Raw genomic sequence first — 14,167 nt, forward strand, 5'->3', positions numbered from 1 at the left:
AAGAAAAAGGAACTGCTGCAACATAACCTGGAAAACGGGGGGCACTAGTGGCGTAAGATGAGAAGAAAACGAAGGTTTCAGACAACTTCATTTTCCAGGTTATTAGGAGGGTCACATCTCAAGGGTAGGTAACAGGGTAGCCTTACCTCATAAGCAGGGTAGGTAAATAAAAAAAATAGCCTTTGCCTGATTCTGGAAGCATTACACAAGTAGTAACTGATAATACTAATTACCTAGGATTAGAAATAAATAAAGCCAGCAAAATATGCCCACAAGGACCTTTCTTAGAACAATACACCTTGACCACTTCGTTGTTCTTTTGCATAATTCCTTGCCAGCTTACGATGCACGAAGATAAAAATAACCGTGTTTCTTTTTCATCTATCGTACTAGCAGCACCGTGATTTTGCAGGTGTCGACTGATATCATCATTTCATACTGTGATCTGAGATACTGATTCTACCTCAGAAGCTAAGTCAGGATCCTGAGGACGTTTTCTTCCTTTTTCTTTTTCTCTGCAGCACATCTTGATCCACACGGTCTCTTGAATTGACATTCCAACTTCTCGACCTTTTCACGGGTATCATGTGTGCCATCAATTTAGCCAGGAAAAAAGAAGAAGGAAGGAACCCTCTCTTTTTTCTTAATTAATCTGCGACGTCGTCGAGTTGAGTTTTTTTCCGCCAATTTTATGGGGGAGAGCTGACCTGAAGCTTAATTAATGGTTGCAACTCGTGTGCCACGTGTGCCTATTGTTAACAGGAATAGAACGTTATAGTTGCTAGTTATTAGTAAACTGAAAGTTTGTGTGAAAAGAAGGAAAGATTGGAACAGCGCACAGACAGCAGTTTGTTTGGTTGGTGCTTAGTTTTTCCCCCTTACTAGTAGTATATGGCAGGGAAACAACACTGAAGAAGACTTGAAGAGTCCTGAAGAAGAGAGGAGAAGGCAAAGGAAGATACAAGATAGGTAAAACGAAAGGATGATAAAACTCTCCCTCATTTGCAGCATCAAAAGCAAGATAATAGGTTATTTTTTTCAAGGACCATTGCAAGGAAATTAACCATGATGGGAAGAATTTATCTTCCTTTTTTCAGTAGGGGTGAAGAAATTTGATCCCAATTCTTGTATGCAACAAGAGTCTGGTTTTACCCGAAAAAAAAAAACATACACGGCCGGCCCGCTAGCGTATGGTGGTAGAAGCGATATGGCCCAGCCCAGCCCAGCCCAATATAGAGTAAAGGGGCCAGCCAGGTTCCTCCTTCCCCTAGAACCCTAGCCCAGCTTTTCTCCTCCCTCGCCGGCGCTCCGCCAGGCTCCGTCTCTCCCTCGCCGGCGCTAAACCCCGGCCGGCTCCGGCTGCGCCGCTTCCTCGACGGCTTTGTCTCGATGGAGGCGAGACTAGCGTTCCCGCAGGACAGCCCGCCACTCGCCATCCTCTCCGCTGCCAAGATCGCGGGCGTTCCCCTGACGATCGATCCCACCCTCGCCTCAGGCTCACCGCCCACGCTGCACCTCGCGTCCGGGTAACCACTGGTCACCGCTCTTCTCGTCCCCCTTCTCTTCTTCCCGATGAGGCTGCTTAAGCCTAATGCCACGATCCCTGTTTCGGTTAACAGTAATCGCTGCCGTGATCTCGGTCTGAGCATATATGTGTACCTACCGCGATTGATTCTTCCGCTTTACAGGGATTTCGTACATGGCGTGAACACGATCCTTCGCTACATTGCTCGTGCTGCTGCTGCGTCATCTGTTCCCAGCTTCTATGGCCAGGACGCTCTTCAGGCGGCACATATATGTTTTGGTTAATTTTTGCATACAGTGTTTGCCAGTGGTTTTTCAAGATCATCGTCTCGGTGTATGCTGAGCTGCTACTGTTATGCGTCTGTAGGTTGATCAATGGCTCGAGTACGCCCGCTCATCCTCTCAGGCTCTGGATTTGAAGCTGCCTGCTTGTTTCTTGATGGATACTTGGTGTCTCGGACCTTTTTGGTTGGCTATGCTCTGTCAATCGCTGACATCGTAGTGTGGTCAAATCTCACAGGTGATTTAATTTCCTTGTTTCTTTCATGAATGGTTTAATTTATTGGTCTCTCTCTAGATAGTATCTCTTACCTTGGAGGTTACAACTTGTTTCTTCAGGTACCGGTCAACGATGGGAAAGTCTAAGGAAGTCAAAGAAATACCAAAACCTCGTCCGTTGGTTCAACAGCGTGTCTGTAGACTATGCAGATGTACTAGATGAAGTCACAGCTGCTTATGTCGGAAAGCGAGGAATTGGCAAATCTCCGGCGCCAAGCTTGAAAGACAAGGAGCCTGGTTTGAAGGAGAACGCCTCAGGTCAAGAAATAGATCTCCCAGGTGCGAAAGTTGGGGAGGTCTGTGTTCGCTTTGCCCCAGAGCCTAGTGGGTATCTCCACATTGGTCATGCAAAGGCTGCACTGCTGAAAACTTTGCAGAGAGATATAAAGGTCGTTTGATAGTTCGGTTCGATGACACAAATCCTTCTAAGGAAAGCAATGAATTTGTTGAGAATGTCCTGAAAGATATTGAGACGCTTGGGGTTAAATATGATGTGGTTACATACACATCAGACTATTTTCCAAAGTTGATGGAAATGGCTGAAAGTTTGATTAAGCAGGGAAAGGCATATGTTGATGATACGCCCAAGTTGCAAATGAGGAATGAAAGGATGGATGGTGTTGAATCTAAATGTAGAAACAGTACTGTTGAGGAGAACTTGTCATCGTGGAATGAGATGGTAAGTGGAACCAAAAGGGGTACAGAATGCTGCGTACGGGGTAAGCTTGACATGCAGGATCCTAACAAATCACTTCGAGATCCTGTTTACTACCGTTGCAACCCTGACCCCCATCATCGTGTTGGCTCGAAATACAAGGTCTATCCAACATATGACTTTGCTTGCCCATTTGTCGATGCACTGGAAGGAGTGACCCATGCTCTTCGTTCAAGTGAGTATCACGACCGGAACGCACAGTACTACCGTATCCTTCAAGACATGGGGCTACGGAGGGTGGAAATCTACGAGTTCAGCAGGCTGAATATGGTTTATACCGTTCTTAGCAAGCGCAAGCTTCTCTGGTTTGTACAAAACAAGAAGGTGGAGGACTGGACTGACGCACGCTTTCCCACAGTACAAGGCATAGTACGTCGTGGCTTGAAGATTGAAGCATTGATACAATTTATTTTAGAGCAGGTAATTTTCTAACAAGTTACTACTACTTCCAATCTTATAATATGTAAGTAGTTACTACTACTTCCAATCTTATAATATGTAAGTTCGATATATTAACTCGGTTTTGTTGCCTCTTTATCAAGGGTGCTTCGAAGAATCTGAATCTTATGGAGTGGGATAAACTCTGGACGATCAACAAGAAGATAGTCGATCCAGTGTGTGGAAGGCATACTGCTGTGCTTAAAGAACAACGTGTGCTCTTGACACTTACCAATGGTCCAGAGGAACCACTCGTTCGAATCTTACCAAGGCACAAGAAATATGAAGGTGCTGGGAAGAAGGCTACAACATTCACAGACAAAATTTGGCTAGAGTATGCTGATGCATCAGTCATTAGCGTTGGTGAAGAAGTCACTATGATGGACTGGGGAAATGCTATCATTAGAGAGATCAAGACAGATAATGGCACAACTACTCAATTAGTCGGTGAACTCCATCTTGACGGGTCGGTGAAGATGACAAAGTTGAAGCTAACATGGCTACCCGATATTGAAGACCTCGTGTCTCTCTCTCTGGTAGAATTCGACTACCTAATTAACAAGAAAAAGGGAAGGCAGTAAATCTATGTTCTTGTTGGTACACCACATGGATCCAAGAACCATATTCTTATTATACCTATATGGTGCACTACTTATTGTTGTAGCATGAATGCCTTTTCAGTTAGCTTAGATAGATAAATCTGTGGCTGTTATGGAATCTGTTGAGAATATCCGTGGTTTGGTCAACTTGTCTCAACAGCTTGAGGTCTTGAGGATTTCGGTGAACTGGTTGGTCCTTGAAACTCAAGATAGCAGCCTACCCATACTACCTTTTACTATTGTTGGAGCTGATGCTGTAGACATATACTCCCTCCATCTCATATTAAGTGTCTCAAATTTGTCCAAAGATGGATGTATCTATACCTAAAAAACGTCTAGATACATGTAATATTTTGACACTTAATATGGGACGGAGGGAGTAGTTTCTTACTTTTATATGTATATACGATAATATTCCCTTGGATGAGTTATCTCTTCCATCATCTCGTCCATGTTCTCTTTAATCCATGATTAACATAGTATCTACAAGTGTTTTAAATCCAATATCTGTCACTTTTGCAGCTGGAAGAGGATGAGGACTTCCTTGACAATCTAAACCCTTGCACTCGACGTGAAGCGTTAGCTCTGGGAGACCCAAACATGCGGAACGTCAAGCAAGGAGAGGTTATACAGCTCGAAAGGAAAGGTTACTACCGGTGCGATGTTCCATTTCTCCGGCCGTCCAAACCGATCGTGCTTTTCGCCATCCCAGATGGCCGACAGAAGTCCACGTCGATAGTTTCTGGAGCCTAGGTTCTGCAAACGATGTTGGTTAAATAGTGGGTACTTTTTGGTCATGTTTATCTTGGAACTTGCGATCTTGGTACAAGGATGTGTGGATTGCGGAACAAGTATCAAGACGAGAATTGGTTTATCATTCCCATATATGTGGTAGATCACTTGTCTAAAGTACATGTTGCTGTTGAAATTCTGCCCGTATTTCAAACCTCAGGCCTACATTTTATATGCAGTCCTGTTGTTGAACCTGCTGCAGTTTACATGCATGAAACATGTGATGTGTTGCCTCAAAATAAAATCATCCGCATATCTACTGCCAAATTCTTTTTTAGTTCAGCTCACAAAAGAAATGACGTCAGTGGTGAGCTCTAAGACGGTGTATTACAATAAGGATGTTGCATGGAGTATTTTATTTAATTTGTTGCAGCTAAATTAAGCAGTCTTTTTCAGGTTTAGGAATTAAGAGAGGCTTCTGCATTCCTGTACGCCAAGCCAATTAGTTATGAAAAAGAGAGATCCATCTATCTATATCATGCATGCATGCATTCTGAAATTAAGGGATCTTGCATCCATCACCAGCATGTTAGACTTTAGCTAACGTACGTCGCTTTCACAACTTAATTCCGCCATCACTTGCTTAATTATCAATACTTAGATGGAGCATGTATGATATCATCTCTAGCTTAGTATATATAGCTTAATCACATAATGAAGAATGAATAGTCCATGCAGGAACTTCATAATCTGTTTCAGGAGTTCAGGTCTTTCAAGCTAGTACTACAAGGGTAGTTAATTAAATTAAATTAAATTAGTATACCAAGTGGCTTGAAGAGTAAATTAGTACTATAAAGTATACCAAGCAATTAAATTAGTACTACTAGTTGAGAGCAATCTCTCAACCTACAGACTCAACACGTCGTATTGGTGTCACCACTAGCCGCACTTCAGTTCAGACATATGAATGATCGGTTACAAGGATCTTAAGTTGTTGCTTGCAGGCCGCGTGAAAATGTCAACCTATGATCTGTTGCAGGCCATAATATCTCAAGTCTGAACTCTAGCTACTGCTAGCTGCATCCAGCTGATGTTAATAATGTGTGAACTGTAAAGCGGAGGCGGTACCAATAACGCTATCTACCCCTATCATGGTAGCCGTAAGATGTGCTTTGAGATTGATGCCAGCTACTATGCATTAAATTAGAGAAAGATGATTTAGCACTAAGGGCTGACACATGATGATGTGATGTGATGACGTCTTTTTATCCCTCTCTCCTTCTCTCTCCAGCTTTTGCTTTTTTTTATTCTCTCTCCAGCTTTTGCACGTGACATGCTGACACATTTTTGCACGTGACATGTTATATATTTTTTTTCCCAGCTTTGCACCAACTCGTTTGTGAGTACAATTTGGTATATGACAAACACCTTATGAATTTGTACATGAGAGGTACATCAAGGTACATGACATGTCCATTAAGGTACATGACGTGTACATTAATTCTATATGCGATGTGAATCTTCTTCTCCCAGTTTTTAAGTACCTCGTGAAAAATCAAGATTGTGTACTTCAACTCGTAACAGTATGTCATGTACCAGAAAAGATACCAAAACTGACTACATCAATCTCATGTACCAAGAAAAAATATGGCAGTACGAACATGTATCTCATTATTGCTTACTACCTCCTCTGTGTAGTACGAGCATTCGGTAAAACTTAGTACCTTGTCATTAATATGCATCAAACAAATCACAGCATGTACCATTGGTACATGACAAGGTACTAAGTTTCTTCGCTTTTCTTCTTGCCCGTGCTCTTAATTCAAAGAGAAAACCAAGAAATTCAAAAGCAAAATAACAAGATCTACCCTCCTTATGGTACAACAAATACGGTACATAGTTAATACGAGATAGAAGCTCACCACCGATGATGGATCTAGAAGAAAAAGAAGAACGAATAAAAGAAGTATTTATGGATGAATCTACGAACCACACGTCCCTCATGGTACCACGGATAGGGAAGGAGTACTAGAGATAGAGGTGGAGCTAGGTCGCGACGGTGGAGGTCTGCCGCGAAGGAGACGGTGGAGATCTAGCCTCCTCCTTCTGCTTCCCCATCTTCTCCTCCATGTCTAGCTGCTCCCCATGGCCGCGAGGGCAGCGGCGGACCAACAGCGTGCGGCATCGGGCGCCCATGCGGAGCTGCTGCAAAAGCATGAGAGATTGGGAAGAAAGAGAGGAGGAGAGAGAGAAAAGGCTGGTGCTTGGGTGCGGGAGGCAGAGAGAGGGAAGGAGATAAAGATGGGGTGGCAGAGAGATTATCAGATGTGTGGGAGAGGGATTAAGAAAGGGAGTAGACACTTGCTGGACGGAGATGACATGGGTAGACGAGAGGTTTGGCGTGTGTACTGGAAGGTTTCAGAAAATCAGAAATGACTTTGACTGACCAATTATACTCCCTCCGTCATAAAATAAGTGACGGGATTTTGCATAAATTCTTATACAAATCTACATCACTGATTTTGAAACGGAGTGGGTATATATCTTTGAGTTCGTATAATTGACCGTCTCGTGTGTCATGCTTGAACTCCTAAATTTACGAGACGGGCTTAAGACAAGACCCATTAATTAATGGTTTTGATTCGGAATTACATTGTTTGCATGCATGGAGTAGTTAATTAATCCTGCAGCTAGAAGCAAAGCCTCTCTCTGCGTTAGTTATGCTATTCAATTTCTGATGAAAACGTGCAATCATCCATTAATTAGCACGTACAAATAAGCATAACTAACATCAACTAGAAGCAAAGCCTCTCTCTGCGTTAGCTTGCAATGATCAAGAGATTAACAACTACGCTGGTAAGTTCGTAAGTATGCCATATATATTTCCTCCTCGATTTATGGCAGCGTATCCGGTGAAAAAAAATTCAGATAAGAATGGTGATCATGATGTATAGTTGTTTAACATGTATTGTATATATAAAAGGTGAATGTTAGGTAATTGACAATTAACCTATGCAATCGCAGCACATGATACCTGTCATGTATCTGCATCACGGGGAAAAAAATCTCATCAGACTGAGACCTAATCAATCCATCTGAATCACAGCTTTTCTTGCAACAGTCCATACCAACCAACCAGATAGCAAATCCAACAAACTGCTACCCCAAAACCAAACTGATTTTAACCTCCCTAATTAATTAAGTTGGTGAATCAGCATGCCTTGTTACACAAGTTAAAAAAGAATGAAAGATGGATATATAATTCTGCATCGTGTGCATTTCTAAGCCAGCAACTCGATCCTTTTTTATGATGTCAAGATCATGAAAAGATTTGGACGAATTAATGGGAGCAGCAGCATCATCAGGAATGCAAAAGTTTGCTTAAGCAATTTTCAATATTCAACAGGGAAACAAATGGGGAATCAGAAAAGAAGTTGGGGTAATTTTTGGTTGAAGGAACTGAAAAGTAGGTGACTAATCTTGCTGTAAAAAATACAGGAAGGCTATGATCGCCTTTTTTTTCCACACTAACAAAACAGCCTGAACCTAAGCAGACACACGGCCACCAGCAATTATAATTAATCTGGAAAAGGAGGCAGCAAAAAAGAAAAAGAAGCCGCTGCTAAATGACCTGGAGAAAAGGGACACCAGTGGATGAGAAGAAAAGAAGATTTTAGACAACTTCAATTTCCAGGTTATCAGGAAGGTCACATCTCAAGGGTAGGTAACAAATAAGAGCCTTTGCCAGATTCTAGAAGCATTACACAATAAACTGGCCATAATACTTATTACCTAGGATTAGAAATAAATAAATCAAGCCAATGTGCTCACAAGGATCTTCATAGAACAAGACTCCTTGACTGACCACTTGAGGTTCCATCTTCCATTGTTCTTTGCATAATTCCTCGCTAGCTCACGTTGCTCAGCGAGAAAAAGAACCAGAGTTTCTATCGATGTTCTGTCACACAATTGGCATCGCGATTTCATGTCTGTCAACCATATCCAGCTGTGATCAGAGACACTAATTCTGCCTCAGAAGCTAAGTCAGGACCCTGAGGACGTTTTCTCCCTCTCTTTTTTTTTCCTGATCCACACGGTCACATGAATTGACATGCCAACTTCTCAACTTTCCCACGGGTATCATGTGCTCAACCAATTTGGCAAGGAAAATGAGCCCTGCTTTCTTTTTAGTTCGCAGCGTCATCTGAGTCGAGTTTTTTCACCAATTTTATGGGGGAGAGAGCTGACCTCGAGCTTAATTAATCGCTGCAACTCATGTGTCACATGTGGCAATTGTAAACAGGAATAGGATGTTCTAATTGATAATTATCTGTCACTATATTATTAAACAGCAAGTAAGCTTGAAAAGGAGGGAAAACAGTACACGGACAGAAACAGGTTGGTGCTTTTTTTTTCCCTTCGATATGTCAGGAAGAACACACGGAAGACTTGACGAGTCCTGCAGAAGAGAACAAAAGAAAGGTAATAGATAAGTATAAGAACGGATATAGAAGTTTCATGTCCAGATTTGACAAACACCCAGCAATGGCAGCATCAACAGCAAAACAAGATAAAATATTGTTTCAGTTTTGTCGAGGACTTCTACAAGAAAATAACCATGCTGGAAGGAGGAGTTTATCTTCCTTTTTTTTGTGTCTTGGTTCTTAAGGCACCTTCCAAGTTTAGTACGATGCATGTGCAAGCTTCAGAAGCAGCATTTCAACTGCAAGAAGAGTCCGGTTCAATATACACGGCCATGACAGCTATGCACCACACTTGTTCTCCAAGAAGGTTTGGTTAAGAAACTCCAACAGAGGCTGCGGCAAAGGAGAAAAAAGCCTTGATGAAATCAAGAACATGACTTCGGAAAATTGAGTCTGCCCAAGACCCGGATAATCAGAGGGGCACCATTGGATCACAAGGCAGAAACATGAAGAAGACAGTATTAATATCTATGTGATCTGATTTCTAGATTCAACAAGCTCAGCATACAAAGTACAGAGTAAAAGCACCGGTGGGGCCAGTCCGGCAATAAGCGCGGACATGGCAGTGTCTGAGACACTCGCAATCTAAAACTCAATCTATTCCTCGTCGTCCATTGTGTCTCCAGAGCCATCCTTGAGATGCAGGTGCTTCTCCCTCCTTTGGAAGTCGGTCAGGCCTTTCCCGCTCCCAGTGACACCCACCTTACCTCTGTGATCTTCTGGTGACTTGAAGATGCTCTCCTTTTTGCGACCAGAAAAGAATCCAACCTGAAAGAACAAAATTAAAGGAGACTAAGTGCTCATTTTGATTGATAAAAAGGTAGTGGTTCTAGACTAGGCTAGTTAGGAAACTGCTCTGACCAAATATCTCCTCTGGAGATAGTTTTCACCATTATAATGAGAAAGTTTGAAGGACGAACTGGTAGTTAGACTCACTGCCTTCTGGGGTAATTCCAAAGGCTGCCCTAGCAGGTGGGAACAGAGAGTACCTTTTTAGCTTTCCCTTTGGTTGTTTGAAACTGTTGCCATGCATTCTGCCGCTTGTTCTGATTAAATTCTAGTTGCTCGAAGCGTGCTTTTGACTTGAAAGCATGTATCTTCTTACGTTTTGCAGTTTTCTGCAGATACAAATATCAGCCAGATTGTCAGAACTCACGACCCAATAGATGTATCTTAAACAAACAAAGAAGGCATACTATCTACCTATGTTGCATTTTGCATGGTCAGAAGAGTTAAGCAAAAATGAGTCGCTAATTAACACAAAGTGAACACCACTGGGCGACACTACATGGGCTGACCCTGGTGCACGGGCACCTGGGCCCAATTTGCTTTTGTTAGTAATTAGGTCCAGAAACCAGTGTGCACTCAGGCCAAGAATTCCATGCTACAACCCAGCCCAGCAAATATTTGTTGTGAAGGAGGCCAGTTACTGTGCACCGGGCTATGTTTTTCTCTAGCTTCGCCCCTGCCACTAGACATAATGCCAAAACCCCTAGGTTTGTCATAGGCTATACCTGGGGTTCACATGGACATGAATGTGGACACTTGTGTAACAAATATCAGCATTCCAACGTCAAAGTGAGAAGCAGTAACCATTATTCCATTAAACAAAAAAAAATTGTGTATGTATTTCCATCACAGCAGGAAGAACACATGTTGAATTGTTGCATATGGAGATATTCAACTTAAATTGCAGTTGTGAATATATTGAATAAAAGACTAATCCACTCACCACATCTTCAGGGTCATTTGGGTCGATCTTAAGTTTGGCAGGTAAGCTACGGATCTGATAGTCAGATGTTGCTGCCTGTTCAATTTTCCTTTTTATTGCATTTTTAGTCGCTTCAGCTTCCTTCGCAGCTTGTCCCAAAGCATCAGCAGCTTCCTCGTCACGTGGCCTGACATTAGCAGGGTCCACCTATAAAAGGCGGGAAATTAACAGTTTGCACACAATGACATACAGAAAATATGTAAAAAAGTAATTTGGTTTCTTCCACGTCTCAAAGAACTGGTACATAATTGAAGGGACTATTCTATTTATTACTCCATATTCAAATGCCAAGTTGAGTTTAAGAAACTAAGAGTGGCAATTTGGAACAACAAGAGACAGACACAAAGGAGGTCAATAAGTATTTAAAGTCAAGAAAATACAGAAGAAAACATGAATTTCCTTGTACGAGAACTATTAAGGGTCCTGAAGGAAGAAACGTCAAAAAAGGGGAAATAGAACAGGATGATAGATGCAGCTAAAACAACGCTATTAGAAAATCTTTTAGCTGCAGAAAAGGTCTGCAGATGGAAAGCATATATGATGCATTACTCCATTATTGGCAACTTAATAACTTCTGAATTATGGAACATCACCATGGGGGTAACATGTCTACTTGTAATAATTAGTTGTAAAGCCATATGGCGAAAGATGAGCATACCTCTTCCTTGTTTCCCCAGCCTTCATAGCTTACATGATAACCATTTGGTGTCAGACCTTCAATTGTTGCATTATACCTAATAATTCAGGTAACCGAACACATTGTAACGGAATTAATATGGTGGGGAAAGCAGAAGGGCAGACATATAATTGCAACCATACAGAGGCATATCAAAAGAACTCACCACTCCCCATCTTCACTATACACAGCCTGCACTTTTGTACCAACTGCAAACTTTTCATGGGATTGCGAGAAGTCATCCAGTGCCTAAAACCAGAAAAATGTGTGTCTTAGTGTAATGATACAGTTAAGAAGATCAACACTTGTAACTTTTTTAGGTTAGTAATCCAGATGTAAACACATGAATAAAAAATAAAACTACCTCTGACTGCTCTCCGGCTGAATAATTTGGCAGTGATAAACCTACATTATTCTGGGCACTGTCACTTTGATTTGCAGTTGCCAAAAGCTCTTCAGTTAATGTAATAACCTGCAATTGTCGCAGAAAATTACATTTAGCACAATTAACAAAATTTGCCTCCCGATATTATTTAAACCGCCCAAATTTTGTGATTCACTTAGAACAGCAGCATCGACACCCAAAATCTGAAGGAGGTACTCTACCATGAGACACAAACCTGCAATCAATCAAGATAAAGAGTAATGGACACCTTTGAAGCCATGGAATTTTATATTTTGTGTTCATTAGTTATATAGTTGCTCAGATGGTCCCTACCATTGTCATAATCAACCTTCTCACCTTTCAAGGTTACAACAAAATATAAATGGCCCAAAAACAAATCCACTGTTCCAAGCTGCCTTTCATGAGATCTTGCTGTGCATGGCTCCTTGTAACAAAGAAGAGAAAGGGATTGATAGCGTAGGCCCCAGAATACAAAGAAGCGAACATCCTTTTGTATAAATAGTTAAGTCATACTAGCATCAGAGTAACACAAAGAGCATCTGATAATTAGCTGATACCAACATAAGCACACAGCAGTATACGATAGAACATGCAGTATAACTCACCTCCTGAAGCTCCTTTTCCATATCAACATATTCAGATATTCCAGCATCATCCTTATTCTCCTTGATAAGCTTCCTAACCTGCAATAAGATGGCAAACGATTACCCAGTGTACACATGAAATGAGTTGGTCATGAGCTTCACAGCAAACAGAAATTTGTAGTGGTAGGTAAAAATAAAAGGAAGTAGCAAGTAACTGCAGTAAGAACAAAGAATGTCAATAGTGGTTAGCCTGCCTCTTGCAAAATGCATTAGTGCAAACTCTTCACTGAGCAATGATCAATTGATCACCAACAGCACACGTTTGCTAGTTTTCATGAAAACAGGTGGCGTTTTGTTTAATATTTGCCAATCTAAATCACTTGTCTAACATAGAATGAGACGGTAACAATACTAAAAAGCGTAAATATAATGTGGCGTTAAGCATTTGGCTGCAAAAAAAATGGCTCAAACCTGGAACATCTTTACTTCTTATAAAGATTCGAGTTGGTGGTCGTCAATTCACTTAATTGAGGCTATCACCAATACAGCTAGAAAACGAATGTATATCTTGAGAAAATTGTTATTTAACAAAATTTGAGAACATAAGAGCAAAAACGCAATTAACCAACTTATGTAAAATAATAATAATTCCGTAGCAACGCACGTGCTTTTATCTAGTACAATAACAAGTCCAAGTTAAAATGCTTCCACCGCAAAGCGTCAGCCAAACGACATGCAAAGCAGCATGCTTTGATTTCTGAAAAGCCAAACTACAGAGAGATACTCACTAAATCATACTAATATTTTCATGATAATTAAACTACATCAAGCATGTACAAAGTGCTGTCTAATCTGTACGAACTACCAGAAGCTTGAACTGAATCATACTTAACAGTTCCCTACAGGTTTTTCTGTCCCTAAAGTTCAAACTTAATTTAGTGACCTTCGAGCAATTTGCACGAGCATGTTGGTTGGTTCACCTATTACTGTTTTTATTTTTGCCACTACCCATTGTTCCTAGTAACGAAAAGGGGTCTCTTTTCATGGGAGAAATAATGATACGTGCTAGTCTCTGATGGATAATGGTCCCCCCGAATCCGCTAACGGAGTTGGCCTCTCCAAACCCTAGAATCAGACACACTCGTGCCCCCACACCCAAAACCTAATCTCTCTGAACAATAAATCCGCCAGCATCCGAAACCCAGAAATTAAACAGCACGCGGCCACACGCGCGACTCGGGCACGAACAACGTGCGGCACTCCAGGGGCTGCCGGAATCGAAAGAGATTAGAGCAAATCCTCCGCGAGAAAATTGCAGAGGGAGGGGTAGAGAGAGAGACCTCGCGGAGCTGGTCCTTGTAGGTGGAGAGGTTGGCCGCGAGCTCCTCCACGCTGAGATCCTCCATGCCCGCGCGCCGCCTCTGATGCTCGAGCTCGATTCGGTTCTCCTCGTCTCGCGCTCCGCAGATTCTTTCCTTGTGTTTTGTTTTCGGGGAAGAAATCCCTCTGTTCTTGCTGGGATTATTTATTATCGGGAAGAAGGAAAGGCCGACTCGTTTTGCATCTTCCAATTGGGCCGGGCCGGAAGATTCGCTAAAGCCCACTGGCCCGTTTTGAATACCAGATGGAGCCCAAGGGGCTTTTTTAGCCTGCTTGTATCCCTGTGCAAGCGAGAGTTGA

At 41.9% G+C, this 14,167-nt stretch overlaps 1 protein-coding gene and 1 pseudogene across 3 annotated transcripts; one reads left to right on the top strand and one right to left on the bottom strand.

The window, feature by feature from the left end:
* Positions 1 to 1,254: 1,254 nt before the first annotated feature.
* Positions 1,255 to 4,820, top strand: LOC100831566 (annotated as a pseudogene).
* A 4,604-nt stretch (positions 4,821 to 9,424) lies between these two features.
* Positions 9,425 to 13,998, bottom strand: LOC100831866 (survival of motor neuron-related-splicing factor 30). Of its 3 annotated transcripts, none has more exons than XM_003573233.4 (10): positions 13,828 to 13,998; positions 12,509 to 12,586; positions 12,240 to 12,327; positions 12,104 to 12,117; positions 11,862 to 11,969; positions 11,664 to 11,746; positions 11,480 to 11,555; positions 10,783 to 10,968; positions 10,040 to 10,168; positions 9,425 to 9,818 (listed from the first exon to the last, which is right to left on the bottom strand). In XM_003573233.4, exons 1-10 carry the CDS (start codon positions 13,891 to 13,893, stop codon positions 9,648 to 9,650), a joined length of 999 nt encoding a protein of 332 aa, XP_003573281.1. In that variant the 5' UTR covers positions 13,894 to 13,998; the 3' UTR covers positions 9,425 to 9,647. The 3 variants fall into 3 exon arrangements, with proteins under 3 accessions (XP_003573281.1, XP_010234250.1, XP_003573279.1); XM_010235948.3 differs by having other exon boundaries at positions 12,216 to 12,327; XM_003573231.4 differs by lacking the exons at positions 12,104 to 12,117; positions 12,240 to 12,327 and having other exon boundaries at positions 13,828 to 13,996.
* Positions 13,999 to 14,167: the final 169 nt, after the last annotated feature.

Source organism: Brachypodium distachyon, chromosome 3, assembly GCF_000005505.3.
Source record: "Brachypodium distachyon strain Bd21 chromosome 3, Brachypodium_distachyon_v3.0, whole genome shotgun sequence".
Classification (NCBI taxonomy): domain Eukaryota; kingdom Viridiplantae; phylum Streptophyta; class Magnoliopsida; order Poales; family Poaceae; genus Brachypodium; species Brachypodium distachyon.

Bases quoted from the DNA above. Each gene is read 5' to 3' on its own strand.
- LOC100831866 (XM_010235948.3), bottom strand. From the start codon at position 13,893: ATGGAGGATCTCAGCGTGGAGGAGCTCGCGGCCAACCTCTCCACCTAC. The intron at 11,556-11,663 runs GTGAGTTCTTTT...CTGAATTATTAG, and splicing joins TATAGTGAAGATGGGGAGTG to GTATAATGCAACAATTGAAG. The intron at 10,969-11,479 runs GTATGCTCATCT...CGCCTTTTATAG, and splicing joins GCTGGGGAAACAAGGAAGAG to GTGGACCCTGCTAATGTCAG.